The 16,063-nt window shown below is 38.2% G+C and overlaps 1 protein-coding gene across 1 annotated transcript; it reads right to left on the bottom strand.

Annotated features, from left to right (window-relative positions):
- Positions 1-1,930: 1,930 nt before the first annotated feature.
- Positions 1,931-15,811, bottom strand: LOC127635343 (myotubularin-related protein 6-like). Its single transcript, XM_052115305.1, has 14 exons — positions 15,603-15,811; positions 14,473-14,592; positions 9,457-9,619; positions 8,951-9,108; positions 7,312-7,440; positions 6,139-6,273; positions 5,679-5,811; positions 5,482-5,591; positions 5,099-5,224; positions 4,813-4,862; positions 4,535-4,735; positions 4,322-4,456; positions 4,116-4,242; positions 1,931-2,998 (listed from the first exon to the last, which is right to left on the bottom strand). Exons 1-14 carry the CDS (start codon positions 15,624-15,626, stop codon positions 2,678-2,680), a joined length of 1,932 nt encoding a protein of 643 aa, XP_051971265.1. The 5' UTR covers positions 15,627-15,811; the 3' UTR covers positions 1,931-2,677.
- Positions 15,812-16,063: the final 252 nt, after the last annotated feature.

Raw genomic sequence — 16,063 nt, 5'->3', positions numbered from 1 at the left:
AAAATACAGACCTAGCTGTGGAAGCATTTCATTATACGTACACAGAAGCTGGGAAAACCAAAACAAACTCTGATCAAGCGCCACGGCTTTACACCCTGATCTATTGTTACCGCCCGCCGAACAGGCTCTCAGATTTACATGGAGGCTACCGTGATTACCTAGGCTGCATTCCACTTCACTTTTAACATTCACTCACTAACTCCGCAAAGCACTTCTCCTCGGGGAATCCCGCTGCCCTTTTGGAAATCCGTTCCACTTCGTTAAGAGAGCGAGGGAAGTTTCTGTGGACAGACCCTCAACCCCTCGATTTTGACCGAGGGAGTGAGCCTACTCTGATGTCGCTTCAGGCAGCTCCATATCTCACAATGCAACTCGACAGTGACGTGACAGCAGATTGCACTTCATAAACCACACCCCTTCACAACTCTAATGTATGATGGAAGTGAAGTTATGTAAATAAAGAAGTTTAGAAGTTATATTGAGATTTAACAGCATAATACTTATAGCTACCTTAAACTGTTTATCACAGTTATAGCCTGTGTTCATTGTTATGTTAACATTTTCGTTTGTTTAATTCCATGAATTCTTTCTAACAATTCATTCTAATGAAAAAAATAATGACCATGAGATTTATACATAAGCCTCTGAAATCAATCTCTAAAAACATTGTTTTCTCAGGTGCAAAAATCACTAAATAATTCCACAAATTGAGATAAGCCTTCAACATGCTCCAAGTGATCAAGGTTTAAGGGTGTTCCAATTAAACCCATTGCATGCCTTCCACCAGTAGTGGACACTCGCAGTGACGTACATCAGAGTTCATGAGAAGGAGCGAAGCTTGCGAGGGAAGGGGATACAAATTTGAAATGGAAGCAAAATGTATTTTTTATGTTGCCATAAGTGATAGAAATTTGACAGAATTGACAAGTACCAGCATGTAATGGAACCACTAAATACACTGAAGGGTGCATGTTCTGTATACTAGTCGATTTTTACCAATCCATGTTTAATACGAATATATGAAATACCCATTAAAAAAAAAAACTCACTTGTCCAATACATCTCGCTTATTCTACACACTTAAGAAATGCTTGGTTTATTATGCTGTATTGACCTCATTATTACTTGGATGTATTAATGTATTATTGCTTATAGATGTAAAACAAAATAACTGAACCTTAACAAAGCCCCTTTCACACCAAACACAAAATGCTGGCATGTGCAGTGTCATTGCATATCAACAGGCTTTTGCCTAGGGTCACATTTGCAGGGATTAGCCCTAATTCCCATTTCTGCAGTGATCCTCTTCCAGTCAGTAATACAGGTCTCGAGGGTTTGTACCCAATAATCACTCATGCTTACAAAAGCAAGATAGATGACAAGTAACCTACTTAAAACTGTCAGTGTGATTAGAGACAGACAGACTCCGAGCACTATGACATAAATAGTTCTCTGCAGAAAGAATCAATCGGACCCAAAAGAATAGTCATCGACCTGATTCTCGTCCAGCATCCAATATCTGCATACTATGCATCCTAAATAGTACGCAAGATTAGAATTTTTGTGTGCCAAAAAGTCTTCCAGTCATTTTAACAGAGAATTTTGAAAGAGTGCATCAATGCAAGCTATAGGCCTACAATCCCTTGCACAAAAGTTTCTAGTTTTATTAAAAAAATTTCAACTTGTTAAAAAGTGGCGACGAACACGAGACCAAAGCTGCTACAGCAGTCTTTACATTTTATGAAATTTCGCTAGATGATAACGCTTACATGCCACCACCTAGACAAACATCCCCAATAAGGTCCAGAATTTAGAAATGTATTTGATTATGTTTTATGCAGCAGTCATTTGCTATAGTTCTCCATTGTTCTTTATGCAATTGTTGATTTTATATGTGACAATGACAGATTGCTGTAGGCTCTTCAATTAGATTAATAGCTCATACTGTATATTGAGTAAAATGACCCTTGACCTGCTCTATGACCTCACAATTAATAGCTCATATATTCACCTAGCAGTAAAAATGACCCTTGACCTGCTCTATGACCTCACAATTTATAGCTCATATATTCACCTAGGAGTAAAAATGACCCTTGACATCACATCACAGTTCCTAACTAACCCCTCTTATCGACCAGACTGCACTTGGGACACTTGTGTGTGGGGCATCTCTGCTGTCATCCTTCATCCAGGACATCATTAATCTTGTCACCTTTCTCCCTCCAAGATAAAAGTGATGTGGAAGGAATGGAGATGAGTCACCCCAAAACAGTGCTCTCAGTGGAACAAAGATTTTGAGTCACAAGCCCATCAACTCATTGTTTAATCTTTTCATTTCAGTGCTATTGACTTCCTTTAAAAAAATGAGCAAAAAAAACTAAATAAAAACACGCTTTTTTAAATATAGATAATGCATATAACATTTGAATCGACAGATATAATAATGAATTTACATTAAAGAAACCTGCCCTTCGAATTATCTCTTTGTCTATCGTACATATGGAGGTCACGGCAAGTGCAGTGCCATCACTAGAGTAAACAAATGCGCGTACCCAAATAAACACGAAACACGTGAGCAATCATCCTTCGTCTCTCACACAACATAACATACAAATCTTGCATGTTTCCAGTCCTCTTAGATTCCTTAATTCTTTAAATCAAGTTTTCACTAGTGTCCTTAGCAGGTCATTCTGGCCACTCCAAACTCCAAAGTGACTACAGCAGGCTCACTTTTGGAACCAAAGGGTCCACGAAGCTCTCTGTAGCCATTTTCTGTGGCACTGCTGCCCTCTACAGTCCGTTCCCCACCAGCACTAGCTGGAGCATCCTCCATGGCCTCCTCTCCAAATACCTCCTCTTCTTCCTCCTGCTGTATGTCCTTCCGGCTAAGAAGAGGAGCCCCCAGGATAAGCGACTGGGGTCGGGGAGGGATACTATGCTCCCTGGTAGGTGTCTGAGGTTTCGGTGGAGATGTAGTCACCCCAAACTTCTGCAACTTCTATGTAATAATACAGGAAGCAGGAGAGGCAAATGTCATTTCAGATGAACAAAGTAAAGAAATAGAGAACAGATCACAACATAAAAATGGGCACAAGTTCAGCAGAGACATTAAATGCCCGGCACATTAACAGCAAAGTGCTTCTTCGTTATTCACTCAGAGACAAAAAGAAGTTTGAAACAGCTGAGCAACAACATACTGTTTATGAACATTTAGAGTCACATTGTGGGGAGGCGTTTAGAGATATATTTAAATATGAGCATGCTCAAGACTACATGTAAAACATCAACTAGCCTAATATGACATTAAAGGTCAAATTAAGTGTAAATTTTTCATGTAATATTCACCTTTCTTTGCCAATGTGTGAACGGCTTGTAGAGCAACTTAAAAAAAATTTGCCCTTCCCTGACTTCCTAGGTTGCCTATTAAAGCCTGTAGACTGATTTTCACGTGAAGGGAGCGGGTCTCTTTTGCCGGGAAAATCAGGGACCTTAAAGCCTGTTTATACCAAAAATGAAACGAAAAAGCCAGACGAATTGCAGACAAATGGTGTGCGATGGAATGTTCGAAGACACCAGCTTTAAAAGTTCTACCTTTTGAGTTTAATGTCAGTTGCACCACCAAATGCACTGGGTGTGTATGCTTAAAGAGACACGACAGTAGTCACAAGTTTGTAATCACCAGACAAAGGGGATAAAAAAAAATTATACTTTGACTGAAGGAAAACTTTGTTCTGCAGTTAAACACATTTCTAAGCAAATTCTCGTTTTTGCACTGTGATTAGGCCTTTTGTCAGACTGTAATAGATGAAAATAAGTACAGTCTGTTTTTCAATGAGGTAAAGTTCGGCAACTGACATGTTATAAAAAAAGTCTTTAAAAAAAAATTGACAAAGTTCTACACAACCTAGGACAATACAACATACTGAACAGACCATACTTCTAACTCTCATAGACTTGTTTTCGCCTGTGTCAAATTAAATGTGCTGTCTGTTCTGACCAAGGTCTTTTGATCCATGAGGGAAGCTAAGTAGAAAATGCTATTTTAATTGGTTTCCCTCACACAATAATGCGTGACTAATAATTTTTCAAGGGAGGTTTTCAACCAATAAACTCACCATCTTCAGGGCTTGCACTGTGCCTTCTAGCTCTCGATTGCTCTCTTTCAAGGTTAGGATGTGTTTGAGAATGGACTGTCGAGGGTGCATGGAACGGTCATATTGATGGTACATGTTTCTCCAAAACCTGCAACACAAACCAGTACTGATTAAAATCTATCAGGCTAAAGAATGGGTGTTTCATAAGGAAAGTTGGTTATGGATACTTGAAATGGTAGGCTTGGGTGGATGGCTCCAAAACCGGGTGCGACTCTACAAAGCTCGGACTATACACCGGGTTCAAGTAGTTCTGCTTTTCACTCAGCAGGTGAGCCCACAGAGAATATGTCCTGTCCTTTAACCTGTAATTATATACATTAAGTAAGTCCTTTGAGATGATGGGAGGGTAGCAAATGTGTGTTTGTTATTCAGATACTCACTGAAGGTCCTCTCTCTGGCATTGGCTGTTGCCCAAGAAGTTGCCAAACTGGCAGGAGTGCACATGCTCATGGATCTGAATGAGGAACCACTCACTGAATTCGAAGGCCTGAGGAAACTGCTCAGTCAGCTGCCATACACATTCCAGGAACTGAGTGAATATGGGCGATACCTCTTTAGGGTCACCGTTCAACTGATCACACCTGCAGGGAAACACATCATTATCATTTCATTGAGACAGCAACTAGAATCATGTGTACACCTGTGATAAAATGCCAACCTGTCTGCAAACTTGTGTCCAAAAGAGATCCAGTCTTTCTCAACAAGTACCTAAGAACAAGGGGAAAATACATTAGAAGGTAGAAAGTAATAAGTAACAAAGTCAGGTTGATATCAAATTGTGCAGTTCCCTACAAATCTAATTTGGCACATGCAGTACTGTTTATTTAGGGGAAAAACAGAAAGACAATATTATGAGAATATCAGGAGGTATTTGGAATGCTCCAATCAGAGATTGCCAATATGATAGCCAATCAAACTAAAACTGAGGTCAGGTAGACTCCTACCATGAAGCCTTTAATGGTGCGGTAGTAAGGGTCCATCAACAGAGACCCCAGAGCACAGACCTGAGCGGTCCGGTCCCATCCATCTGAACAGTGCACTAAAACACTGGCACCCTCAACGGTCACAGCCTGGTATTACAAAAACATTTATGATATAAAATCTGTACTTGCATTACATAGTGACACTATCCTAACCAAATGTGCCAGTTATGCTCCACATAACTGTATATTGAACATCAAATACATTTTGATTGGCTGTGATTGTGTTGAATTGTGAAACATTTCATTTCCAGTGTGGACAGATAAATTACTGTACTCATCACTGGACACTTATCACATTACACCTTGTTAGAACAAGACATTAATAATGAGATTAAAAGTTTCACCTTGGCAAGGAATCTAGCCGCATCCATGATGGCTTTAATATGACGCAACCATCCGCTGTTTTCCAGTCCAACCAGGTAATCGGTCATGCTGAGGGAGCGTATTCTTACAACTATGAGAGACAGAGACATTAACAATCTACCAGAATTAAACAAATGAGAATCAGGTGACCCCATTCCCACTTGTTAGTGTCTCGGACCTTCCAGAAGCTTCTGCAAACTTCCCCTCATCACATGGATGTTCTCAATGCCCACAAACTGAAAGCGGATATTAGAGTAGTTGTCCTCATTCTCGTAGCCTTTGCCTGCTGCACGATTCGCCAATGCATTCAACTACCAAAATAAACAAGAAAACAAAAAACGCAGAGCTTAAAGGGATAGTTCACCCAAAACATTCTGGCATCATTAAACCCTCATGTTGCAACTTTCTTTCTACCACGGAACACAAAAGGAGATGTTAGGCAGAAAATAAATACAATGAAATGGAATGGTGACTGATGTAGCATTCTGCCCATTATTTCCTTTTGTGTTCCACAGAAGAAAGTAAGTCATATGGGTTTGGGACATTTGAGGTTGAGTAAATGACAGAATTTTCATTTTTAAGAATCTTGTTCTGGTCATTCTACTTAACAGAGGACAAAAAAAATCACGATGGGCTACCTTGGGCCGTGTGTCCATCACATAGACATATCGGCTGTTATGATTGGACTTGCTGATGGCCTGAAGCATGTGCTCATCTTCCAAGCACCGAGCACTGAATCCAGAAAGAGGCTGACTGCACCGACACACTGCTGCCTGGGGACATGACACATGACACAAATAACACCAATGATCCCCACCCTAAGGTACAATGGACTCATTTCTGCATATGAAAGCAGAGTAGATGAGGACAGAGCGTGCTAAAGGGATAGTTCATATTGACCTTATGTGCCAGAGAAACTAGCGCACAGCCATCTTGAAAATGTTGTCTTTAAACTTCCGGTCCAGAGGTTGTTATATAGATCTCTATGGTTTTAATATCAACGTTTTTTTAGCTAGAGAAGTAGATTTACAAGTTAAAGAGTTGCCAAAAGTTATCTTGAGTATTTTAAACTGTTCTGGGGATGTCATAAAACTGGAAGCAAAGTGGGGAGATTTTAAAACAAGAGAACTTCATTCATAAACACACAAGATCTTACCTTCACACTGTGGATGTAAAACTGTGCACGTAGTAAAGGGGAGATGTAGATTCAACTAGGGTGACTGATGTAGCATTCTGCCCATCATTTCCTTTAGTGTTCCACAGAAGAAAGTAAGTAATATGAGTGAAAAAAATACATTCTGCACTACCCACATGCAATCTATTTTGATCGACTCTTCTTGGTAGCTTCAATACAAACTGGAAGTTAAGGGACAAAACACGGAAGCACGGAATGCTGAAAAGAGGTGGGGCTGAATAAGGTCAATAGAATTCTCTCTTTAACAAGCTCGATTAAAATTACTCCTGCTCTGGAAATACCATAACTGTGTATGTGCATGTGAGTGTGTAGCATGATCCCCATCTGTTTTGTTGACAAGCCATTACCTGTTTACTTTGTCTCTTAGACCAATACTTGGTCTGTCTTGGGAGGATTGGATGCCTCACACAGAGATCCTTGCCGTTACAATTACTATAAATTCCTTATACAATACCACACAACAGGAAACTTAGACTATGTTTGGAAGGGAATAATAGCATACTATGTACTGAATATTGCGCAGTGTACACTGTATACAGAAAACACACATTAAGGTAGACATTACATCATTGTCCTTGTTTTTTTCACTAGCAGAGAGAGATCAAGCCATTCTTACCTTCTTCTCCTGGTAGAAATACGTTAGGACCGGGAAGCGGCCTTTGCTTCTGAACTTGGAGCTTCCAACAATTATGGGTTTACTGGCTGTAATGGGTACGTATAAGTCTCTTGGATATGTCTTACACACCTAAGAACAGATAATGTCAGACCCAATATGACATTATGAAAACCAATATGACATTTATGTATGATACTGTACCTGCCAAGACAGTTCAATATTACTCATTTGGATTATGTACATATGTAAACAATATAAGTATCAACCTTTTATAATTAAAGGAACTGTTCCCCCCAAAATGAAAAGTTTAAGATCTGAGAGCAATGGCAAAGGGGAAGAGTTTCAGTGAATAACAGCAAAAAATTTTGTTTGTTCATCACACAAAGCAATCATATGACTTCAGAAGACTAGGGATTAGAGGTCGACTGATAGTGGATTTCCAGATACCGATAACTAAGGTGGTTGAATAAGGCCGATAACCGATGAATCTGCCAATAGTTAAAAAAAAAATTCTCAGACTTTCCATACTGTGATGGGTACAGACATAGAGGCTACAAGAGTCCAAAATAAATAAAATCCCAGATGCACTTTATTAGTCAACCAAAATCCCACGAATAATTGCATACCACAAGACTTTTAACTATAAACAAGCCCAAAAAACCCTGAGGACTCTTATTTTGCAATGAAGATGTTTTATTTCACCTCTAGAGGCTGCTATTGAACTGTAGAACCAAGCTGTTCTTATTGTAGAATCATCCAGATCTGGCTATAGAGGATGCTATTGGGATAGATTTCTGCTGATAACCGATAGACCCAAAAAGCAACTATGGGCACCAATTAATCTGTAAAATGATATATTTGTCAATCACAACTTATCGTGTACTATATAGTAGTAATATAGTGCAAAGGTCTTACCGACTAAATTTATGGTGCTTTTTTGTAGTTTTAGAAGCTTGACAGTCCCTGGTCACTAAACATTGTATTTGTATGGAAAAGGGCAGCATGAACATTATTCAAAACATCTCCTTTTGTGTCCCACAGAACGTCATATGGTTTGGAACATCATGAGGCTGAGTAAATGATAGAATTTTGGGAGAACTATACATTTACTATTGTAGTGTAATATAGCACAGAAGGTACTTGCATCTAAAATAAAGTATTGTTGGAGCTGGAAATATTTGCGTGGACCTCAGTGTTGTTTACCTGATTATCACTCAAACTGGATAATGATTGAACCTGGTTTAGTGCTAATTACTATACTAAAAGTAGTATTTTGTCTTGAGGGTCATTATATTCTACTTTAGGTTGCCTGAAAACCTCATGAAACCATATACTAGGACAGGCACTTCCTGAATTAGACTTAGCAATGGTGTTAAATGGAAAGTTCACACAAACATTAAAATGCATCATATTTTCACCATGTAAAAATTACTTTCTTCAGTGGATCACAAAAGGAGATGTTTGGCAGAATGTTAGCCCCAGTCACCTTTCACTTTCATTGCATTTGTACCCCATGTAATGAAAAGTTGTTTAGGATGAGAGTGAGTAAATTATGTCAGAGTTTTTATTTTTGTTGAACTATTCCTTTAAGAAAAAAAAATAAGAGCAAAGATGAACTTGACCCTGCTCCCCAGTCTACCTTGTATTCCCTGTTAACGTCTGTCAGTTGCCACTGGTCACATGGTACACCCATTCGCTCATATTCAGCTCCAAGGTCTATGAGTTGCCACCCTTCTTCTCTCTGTTGGTCATTCTGCTTTGGATTGTAGGAGAATGCATACAACTCACCATAAGACACTGCCAAACAGAAACAAAATGTATAAATGAAAAACTTTTCAAAGGTGAAAAGGAAAGTCAAAGTATTCAGATGACCATCTGGAGTTCAGACAAATACACACATGTCCCTGACGTAAACAAAACAAGGCATGACCACAATATCTGTCAGTGGACAGCCAAGTCCTGATTGTCTCCTCAGTGACATTCAGGAAACTTCAGCATTCCAGCTATATTTTTTTAAGGAAGAGAGTCAAGCTTAGTATACCAAAGTCATGGGTTCTATTCCCAGGAAACACATCCTGATGAAAGGCACCTGCAATGCAAATGTAACTGTGCAGAAATGAAGGTGAACACATGGATTTTACCCACCTGGTCTCAGCAGCCTGAGCAGAGAGCTGTAGATGTCGTGGCAGTCGCGTTCTCGCAGAATGACAAAGTGGACAACCTGGAAATTCCGGCACTGAATGAGGAGAGGACAGCCAATAGTTGTGAGAGAGAGCTTTTCCACAGAGGCGATGTGATGATGCAGTATCTAAAAACATACACACACATGATGATTAGCATTTACATAATAGCTTGGATTACAATTCTTATGGGGGACATACGATAGACTTCTATAGTTTTTATATGAAGCTAATTCAATTACTACATGGCTTACCTCTAAATATTCAGCATTTTTATATTTAAAATATCTAGGGCTAGTATTGATACACAATTCCCGATTTGATTCAGATTCACACAAGCATTTGATTTGATTCAGATTCATTTGGGTATATTTCAGTATAATGTCCATTTTGCTAACAGTTTAAGCCAGTATTACAATGCAATATTAATACATTACAGTATATATTAATATAAGTATGAAAAGTATTATATTAATAGTTGAAGTCAGAAGTTTACATACTTAGGTTGAAGTAATTAAAACAAACTTCACATTTAATTGACTATATCACAATTCAAGTGGGTCAGAAGTTTACATACACCAAGTTAACTGTGCCTTTAAGCAGCTTGGAAAATTCCAAAAAATTAGTTCAATCCTATAGGCAATTAGCCAATTAGCTTCGAACAGGCTAATTGGCTAATTTGAGTCAATTGGAGGTGTGCCTGTGGATGTATTTTAAGGCCTACCTTCAAACCCAGTGCCTCTTCATTTGACATCATGGGAAAATCTAAATAAATCAGCCAAGACCTCAGAAAACAAATTGTGGACATCCACAAGTCTAGTTCATCCTTGGGAGGTATTTACAAATGCCTGAAGGTACCACATTCATCTGTACAAACAACAGTACACAAGTATAAACACCTTTGGACCGTGCAGCCTCAGGAAGGAGACACATTCCGTATCCTAGAGATGAGCGTAGTTTGGTATGAAAAGTGCAAACAACAGCAGCAAAGGACCTTTGTGAAGATGCTGGAGGAAACAGGTTGACGAGTATCTATATCCACAGTAAAAGTGTGTTCTATGCCAACATAACATGAAAGGCTGCTCAGCAAGGAAGAAGCCACTGCTCCAAAACTGCCATAAAAAAGGGAGACTTCAGGGGACAGATTTTGCACCAAAATATAGCCAGGTATGTGCAGTACAAAAACACACTATTCAAGATAAATAATTCAAACTCCCATTATACTGCCACATGCAATAGTTTCAGATTCTCAGACAGCACTTCAAAAACATTTGACAATTAAAAGAGTCTAACGACATGTCGAAATTTGCAAGTCTACTTTTCTTTTCTGCTTCCTCTTCTCAGCTTTTGTTCCACTATCTTTAAGATGAGCACATGAATATGATTTGCAAAACTACGGCAAGAGGAATTCAGTAAGCACATGATTACCATTTTCAATTAGTAATTACACAGCACTTTCTGGAAGGTAAAAATCTAAGCTTTTAAAATGTACATTTATCTGCATTTTCCATATGCATCGTGACTCCGGCTCCTGTTGTCATTGATCACTGAATTGTGGACATAATGCATAGGGAACAGAAAGCACTACAGCATGCAGAAAGAGAATAATTCTGAGTGGGGATTGAGAGTAAAGAAACAGATGCAGATTAATTCTGTTTGGGTTACAGACTGTTATGTGAAACTCTGTCACAAAAAAACAACAAATCATCCAGTTAGTTTTCATAAGGTGGTGGAAGTCTAAAAATGTGGTCTTATGGTCAGATCTGCTCTTCAACTGAAATAGGATCCGCGCCTACACAGTGACATATATTCCAACATTCCATGAAAATGCCCTTCTTGGTGAGGTATTAAAGTAAACGCAGTCATTTATGTCTAAATTGAACATAAACCGCTGGCAAGAAAAGATTAGTTATCGAAACATTGGACTTGCAACATAAATGCAGCCTAATAGATCTGCCACTGTCAAGCATATCGTTTATTTTAATCAAACAATAACAAATACATTTGAAAACCATTTACTACAAAGTATTTTTATATAGTAAAGACTAGCAATTTAATTAGTTTTATGTTACATCTCTAAATGTTTACTTGAACAATTGATACTTTTCCATTGTTATAAATGCCATACATTTGTGTCTTTGTTCTATTGCTTGTAGTTTGTTTCTCTATTCTTAATTTATTACTGACTGTTTACTCGTCTTGAATAATTACTTGATAACTTTAAATAACGTTTACTCAAAATTGGATTAGAATCATAAATGCTTTCACATGTTAGCAAAATGGACATTTTAACTAAAATATAGGAATCAAAATAGAGATGTACACGAGTAATCAATTAATCAAGTACTTACTCGGCACCATTAAGTCGACAATTAAAAACATATTTAAAAACATTATTTTCTGACGCACTATGGCTGTTGTCGCATCATCAGTATGGATGTGCACACTGGTGGTGGTTGAGGAAATTCCCCCAATAATATTTAAAGGGCTCTGAGTGCCTAGAAAAGTCCTATATTTTTTAAAGGAATTTGTATTATTACTAGAATGACCAAATGTTTCACAAATGATAATATATGATAATAAAAAATTATAATAGCCTTTATGTAGAATCCTAAGCATTGTTTTATATGCAAATGAGTGCGTGCAAATGTTATTTACTATTATAATTTTTTATTAATGTAAATTCTTTATTATTTTGTTAAATGCATTTTTTATTTTTTCAAAAACATAGTTTGTTAAAAGTTAGCTTATTTTGAAACTGTTCTTAGTAACTTCTCTTAACATTTTAATTCACGAGTAATTGTCTCGAGAACTCTGTTTTTTCTGGGTTAAAATACTCTACTACAAAATTACTCAATGTCCATCCTTAAATCAATCAATTCAATCGAAATCAAATAGAGAGCTTGTGAAACAGAATCAAATCGAATAGGGAAATCTGTCTCTATACCCAGCCCTACGATATAAACCCAAATATGTACTGTGTAAAAAGATGTTGCAGTGTAGCTGCCAGAGCATTGGCATGTGGTTGCTAAGTATTCTGGGTGGTTACAAGCTGGTTGCTTACTGACCAAAGTCAAAATAGCCCACCTTAGGTCTTTATTAGCCCTTTTCAACCAAAATTACGATGGTTATCATGCTGAGTATGTGGTCAGCTGGTTCACAGCCGGGGTAATCTGGAGAGCTGAATGGTGACATAACGGGTCACTGTCTATGTGATACTTTCACATGACTACCTCAAACATAAACAAACATGGCGCGTCACAGTGCGTTTCTATACAGCTTTTACTCTTATTTTTGAGGACATATTTAAACATACGAATTAATGCAATCCATCGTTATTACATTGCTCAACAAGATTGTCAGAGACAACATCTATGCTAAAGATGACAGGTAATGTAATTACATTATACTGTATGAACTATGGCTTAACTTGCTAAGTTCTGTAAACTGTTACAGTGATATAACAACTTACTGACAGCTGCAGAGAGGACACCAGTGATCAGCAGAGGACACTGGCTATTCACTGCTATCACAAGCGTTACTGGCTGAATTCAATGCCCCAGTTAGTTAGCAGGCTGGTCGGTGTCCGAGTCCAAAACATTGTTGCTCCATCCACTGTCCCATTTGCTTATGTCCTTCTTATGGTCCCTGTACTCCCTTAAGTGTTTTTCATTTTGTTTTTGTTTATGATTTGGACAATTGTCCGATTGAAGGCACCATTTCGTATTGTATCTTCATTCTCACAGAATATTTTTTTCCTTTGCGATCTCTCTAGTTTATCTCGGATCTTCATTAATACCATACTTGTTTCGTTGTGTTACCTGAACGCTTTTGATGTCTAATAATTTTGTGGATTTTTCATTGTTGTTTTAAAGCGAAGTACTACTCCTTGCTGCAGATTGTAGCTACTGTTGTTGTTTGGAAAAACTTTACCATGGTGATGAAACATTATAACACCCTCCGTCCCCTGACGTAATCAGTAACCAGGTTTTTGGCCCCAGAACAGCATTTTCTGCAGTGGAAATGTGCAGAACAGTTCGAGAATTCGCACTGGCCCAGGAAACCTCACCTGAACCATGTCGGGAGAAATGGGCTATCTGATATTCTGGTACCTAAATATGGCATAAGTACCTCCTTCAATGTATGTCCATGGGATTTATCACCTGTTTTATTGTCTGCCAGATTAAAGTCATAAATATGATTGCTCAGAATAGCATACACAAGCCACAAGATTTGAGCTATCATTGTCCAAAGCACAAACAGTTTAATATATGTTTGTTCTCTAATCTTAAGACCATCTTGCCTCAGCAAGGACCACTAACAGGAGTATATAATGATAAACTCTGTTTGTCAAGTCTATTTTATTTGTATAGCACCTTTCACAACACACATTGTTTCAAAGCAGCTTTACAGAAGATCAGGCATTAAAAGGAGATACAACTGTAATGTCTATAATGTCAATGAATCATCATTGTGTAATTAGATAAAATACGATTGTTAATAGTGTTTAAAAATAAGTAATTAAATAAGAATTGTATCAATAGCCCCAGTGAGCAAGCCGAAGGCGACTGTGGCAAGGAACACAAAACACCATAAGATGTTGGTTAAACTATTCCAAACTACTTCATATGTTGGGAAGATGGTGTGATAAGGTTAATTATCTGCAACACACTCACATACTCAGATGGACAGATCGTTGGACTCTAAACATGGCAGATCATGCCTTGTGCTATGTGGGTCATTGGTATTCATGTCCTCTCCTGGTCTCCACTACACTCTCGTATTCACATGGCCTTCAGGGTGAACTCAGCAGACAGGTTTCCACAGCAACAATGTCTACTGCCAACAAGAGTAACCGGTAACCCCGTTCCCATGATCTAATTCACAATAATCTAGCAAACAAAATGGATGGGTACGTCAATGCCACCATGTCGGTGAAAAATAATTTTAAAGGGGGTACTAATGGGTTGTATATTCATACCCATATCTCCTGGGCACTGGCTGAATTACTCTCCACAAAGATCAGATGTGTGGCCGTCAGGTGCAGGGTTCCTGTGGTGGACTTGTTGCTAAAGCGATCCAAGAGCTTCACTTGTTCTACCTGTGGAGGAAAGCACCAGTCAATGTGAACAATTGTATGACCAAGGTAACGCAGCTCAAATTAAGTTTCATTGTCATTTATACAAATCACTTATCTCATGTATTGAGATAAACCCAATAATAAGGATTATGGACATAACCATGGACATAACCATATATATATATCAGTGATAAATCATATTTTTGACAAAAGGGAAACATGATTAAAGGTTCAGTTCAGTTAAAATGGCTAATACACCAAACACAGACATCATAGAGACATCCATTCATTATATTACCTAAAACTACTGTACATTACATTTAGATCTGGCTGTTTCCCAGCAACAGGCCTGCAGCTAAACAACACACTTCCTGTGACCACAATTAAGTCTGCAGACATAACGAAACAAATAGTAGGATGGTATGAGGGCATTTATCGTGGTGACAACAGCAACAGTGTATAACAACATAATAGTGTTAATGCATGCTAAGAGCAAAGTCACCTCAAACTACTCCATAGTCTGGATTTCATATAAACAAAACAGATTTAAAATATCAGCATGAGGACCAAAGAGCAATACGTGTCAAGCTTCATTGTGGCACAGCAAATAAGACCACGTATAGAAATATGGCAGCTTAACCGCTATTTTCATTACATCAGGACTGGCGTGAGGCCTAACATTTTCAGGATTGTCTGCACCGCTTATTTACCTGGAAACTCTTTAAAAATGACTACATAGGCAGAAAACCTCCATATTTAGATTCAGATAACTGGGTTTAGATGGTTGGACCCAGTTCAATTTCAATCGACTCATGTAGACCAGACTAGATGAATACAGACACCGATAACAACTTAGCCCGATTAATACTTAATATAAAAAGCACTTAATATATTGAGGTAAATCGATATGCAATGATCAGAGTAATTCTGCGTTAGATTTTAAGAGTATGTGTGTCCTTTAAGCAATGACTGATACTGCCACACCACAGATAAAAGATCTAGCAGAATTGCTGCATTTGCTCAGATTGTACCTTTGGTGTGCGGATGTGCTCCATGATGCCGCTGTTTTTGGTGTGGTCAGCACAAAGAACAGATGACAGTATCCTAAACAGATGTGTTCACACATCGGATGAATAAATGAATAATAAATTCGTCTCCGTTTGAAGCCACGTTCAAAACATTATCTCGTCCATTAGCCGCTAACAGTTTCTGCTGCTGTCTGCACTTACTACTTGAGGCGTGTCTGTGTGTGTGGGTGGGGGAAACAGATCAATGCATTCTGGGAAATGTGGTTTTATGACGGTTCGGTTTTCCCTGGCTTTTCGCTGCTATTTAAAGGAATATTCCGGGTTCAATACAAGTTTAGCTCAATCGACAGATCAAGTTTGCTAAAATTACTCAGATCAATCCTGTTTGAAAAGAGAGGAAAAAATTTTAAGAGAGAAACAAATATTTTTGAAGAGAGAAAAAAACATTTTGAAGAGAGAAAAAA

This window comes from Xyrauchen texanus, chromosome 42 (genome assembly GCF_025860055.1).
Source record: "Xyrauchen texanus isolate HMW12.3.18 chromosome 42, RBS_HiC_50CHRs, whole genome shotgun sequence".
In the NCBI taxonomy this organism is placed as follows: Eukaryota; Metazoa; Chordata; class Actinopteri; order Cypriniformes; family Catostomidae; genus Xyrauchen; species Xyrauchen texanus.
This window is presented reverse-complemented; position numbering and strand designations above follow the sequence as displayed.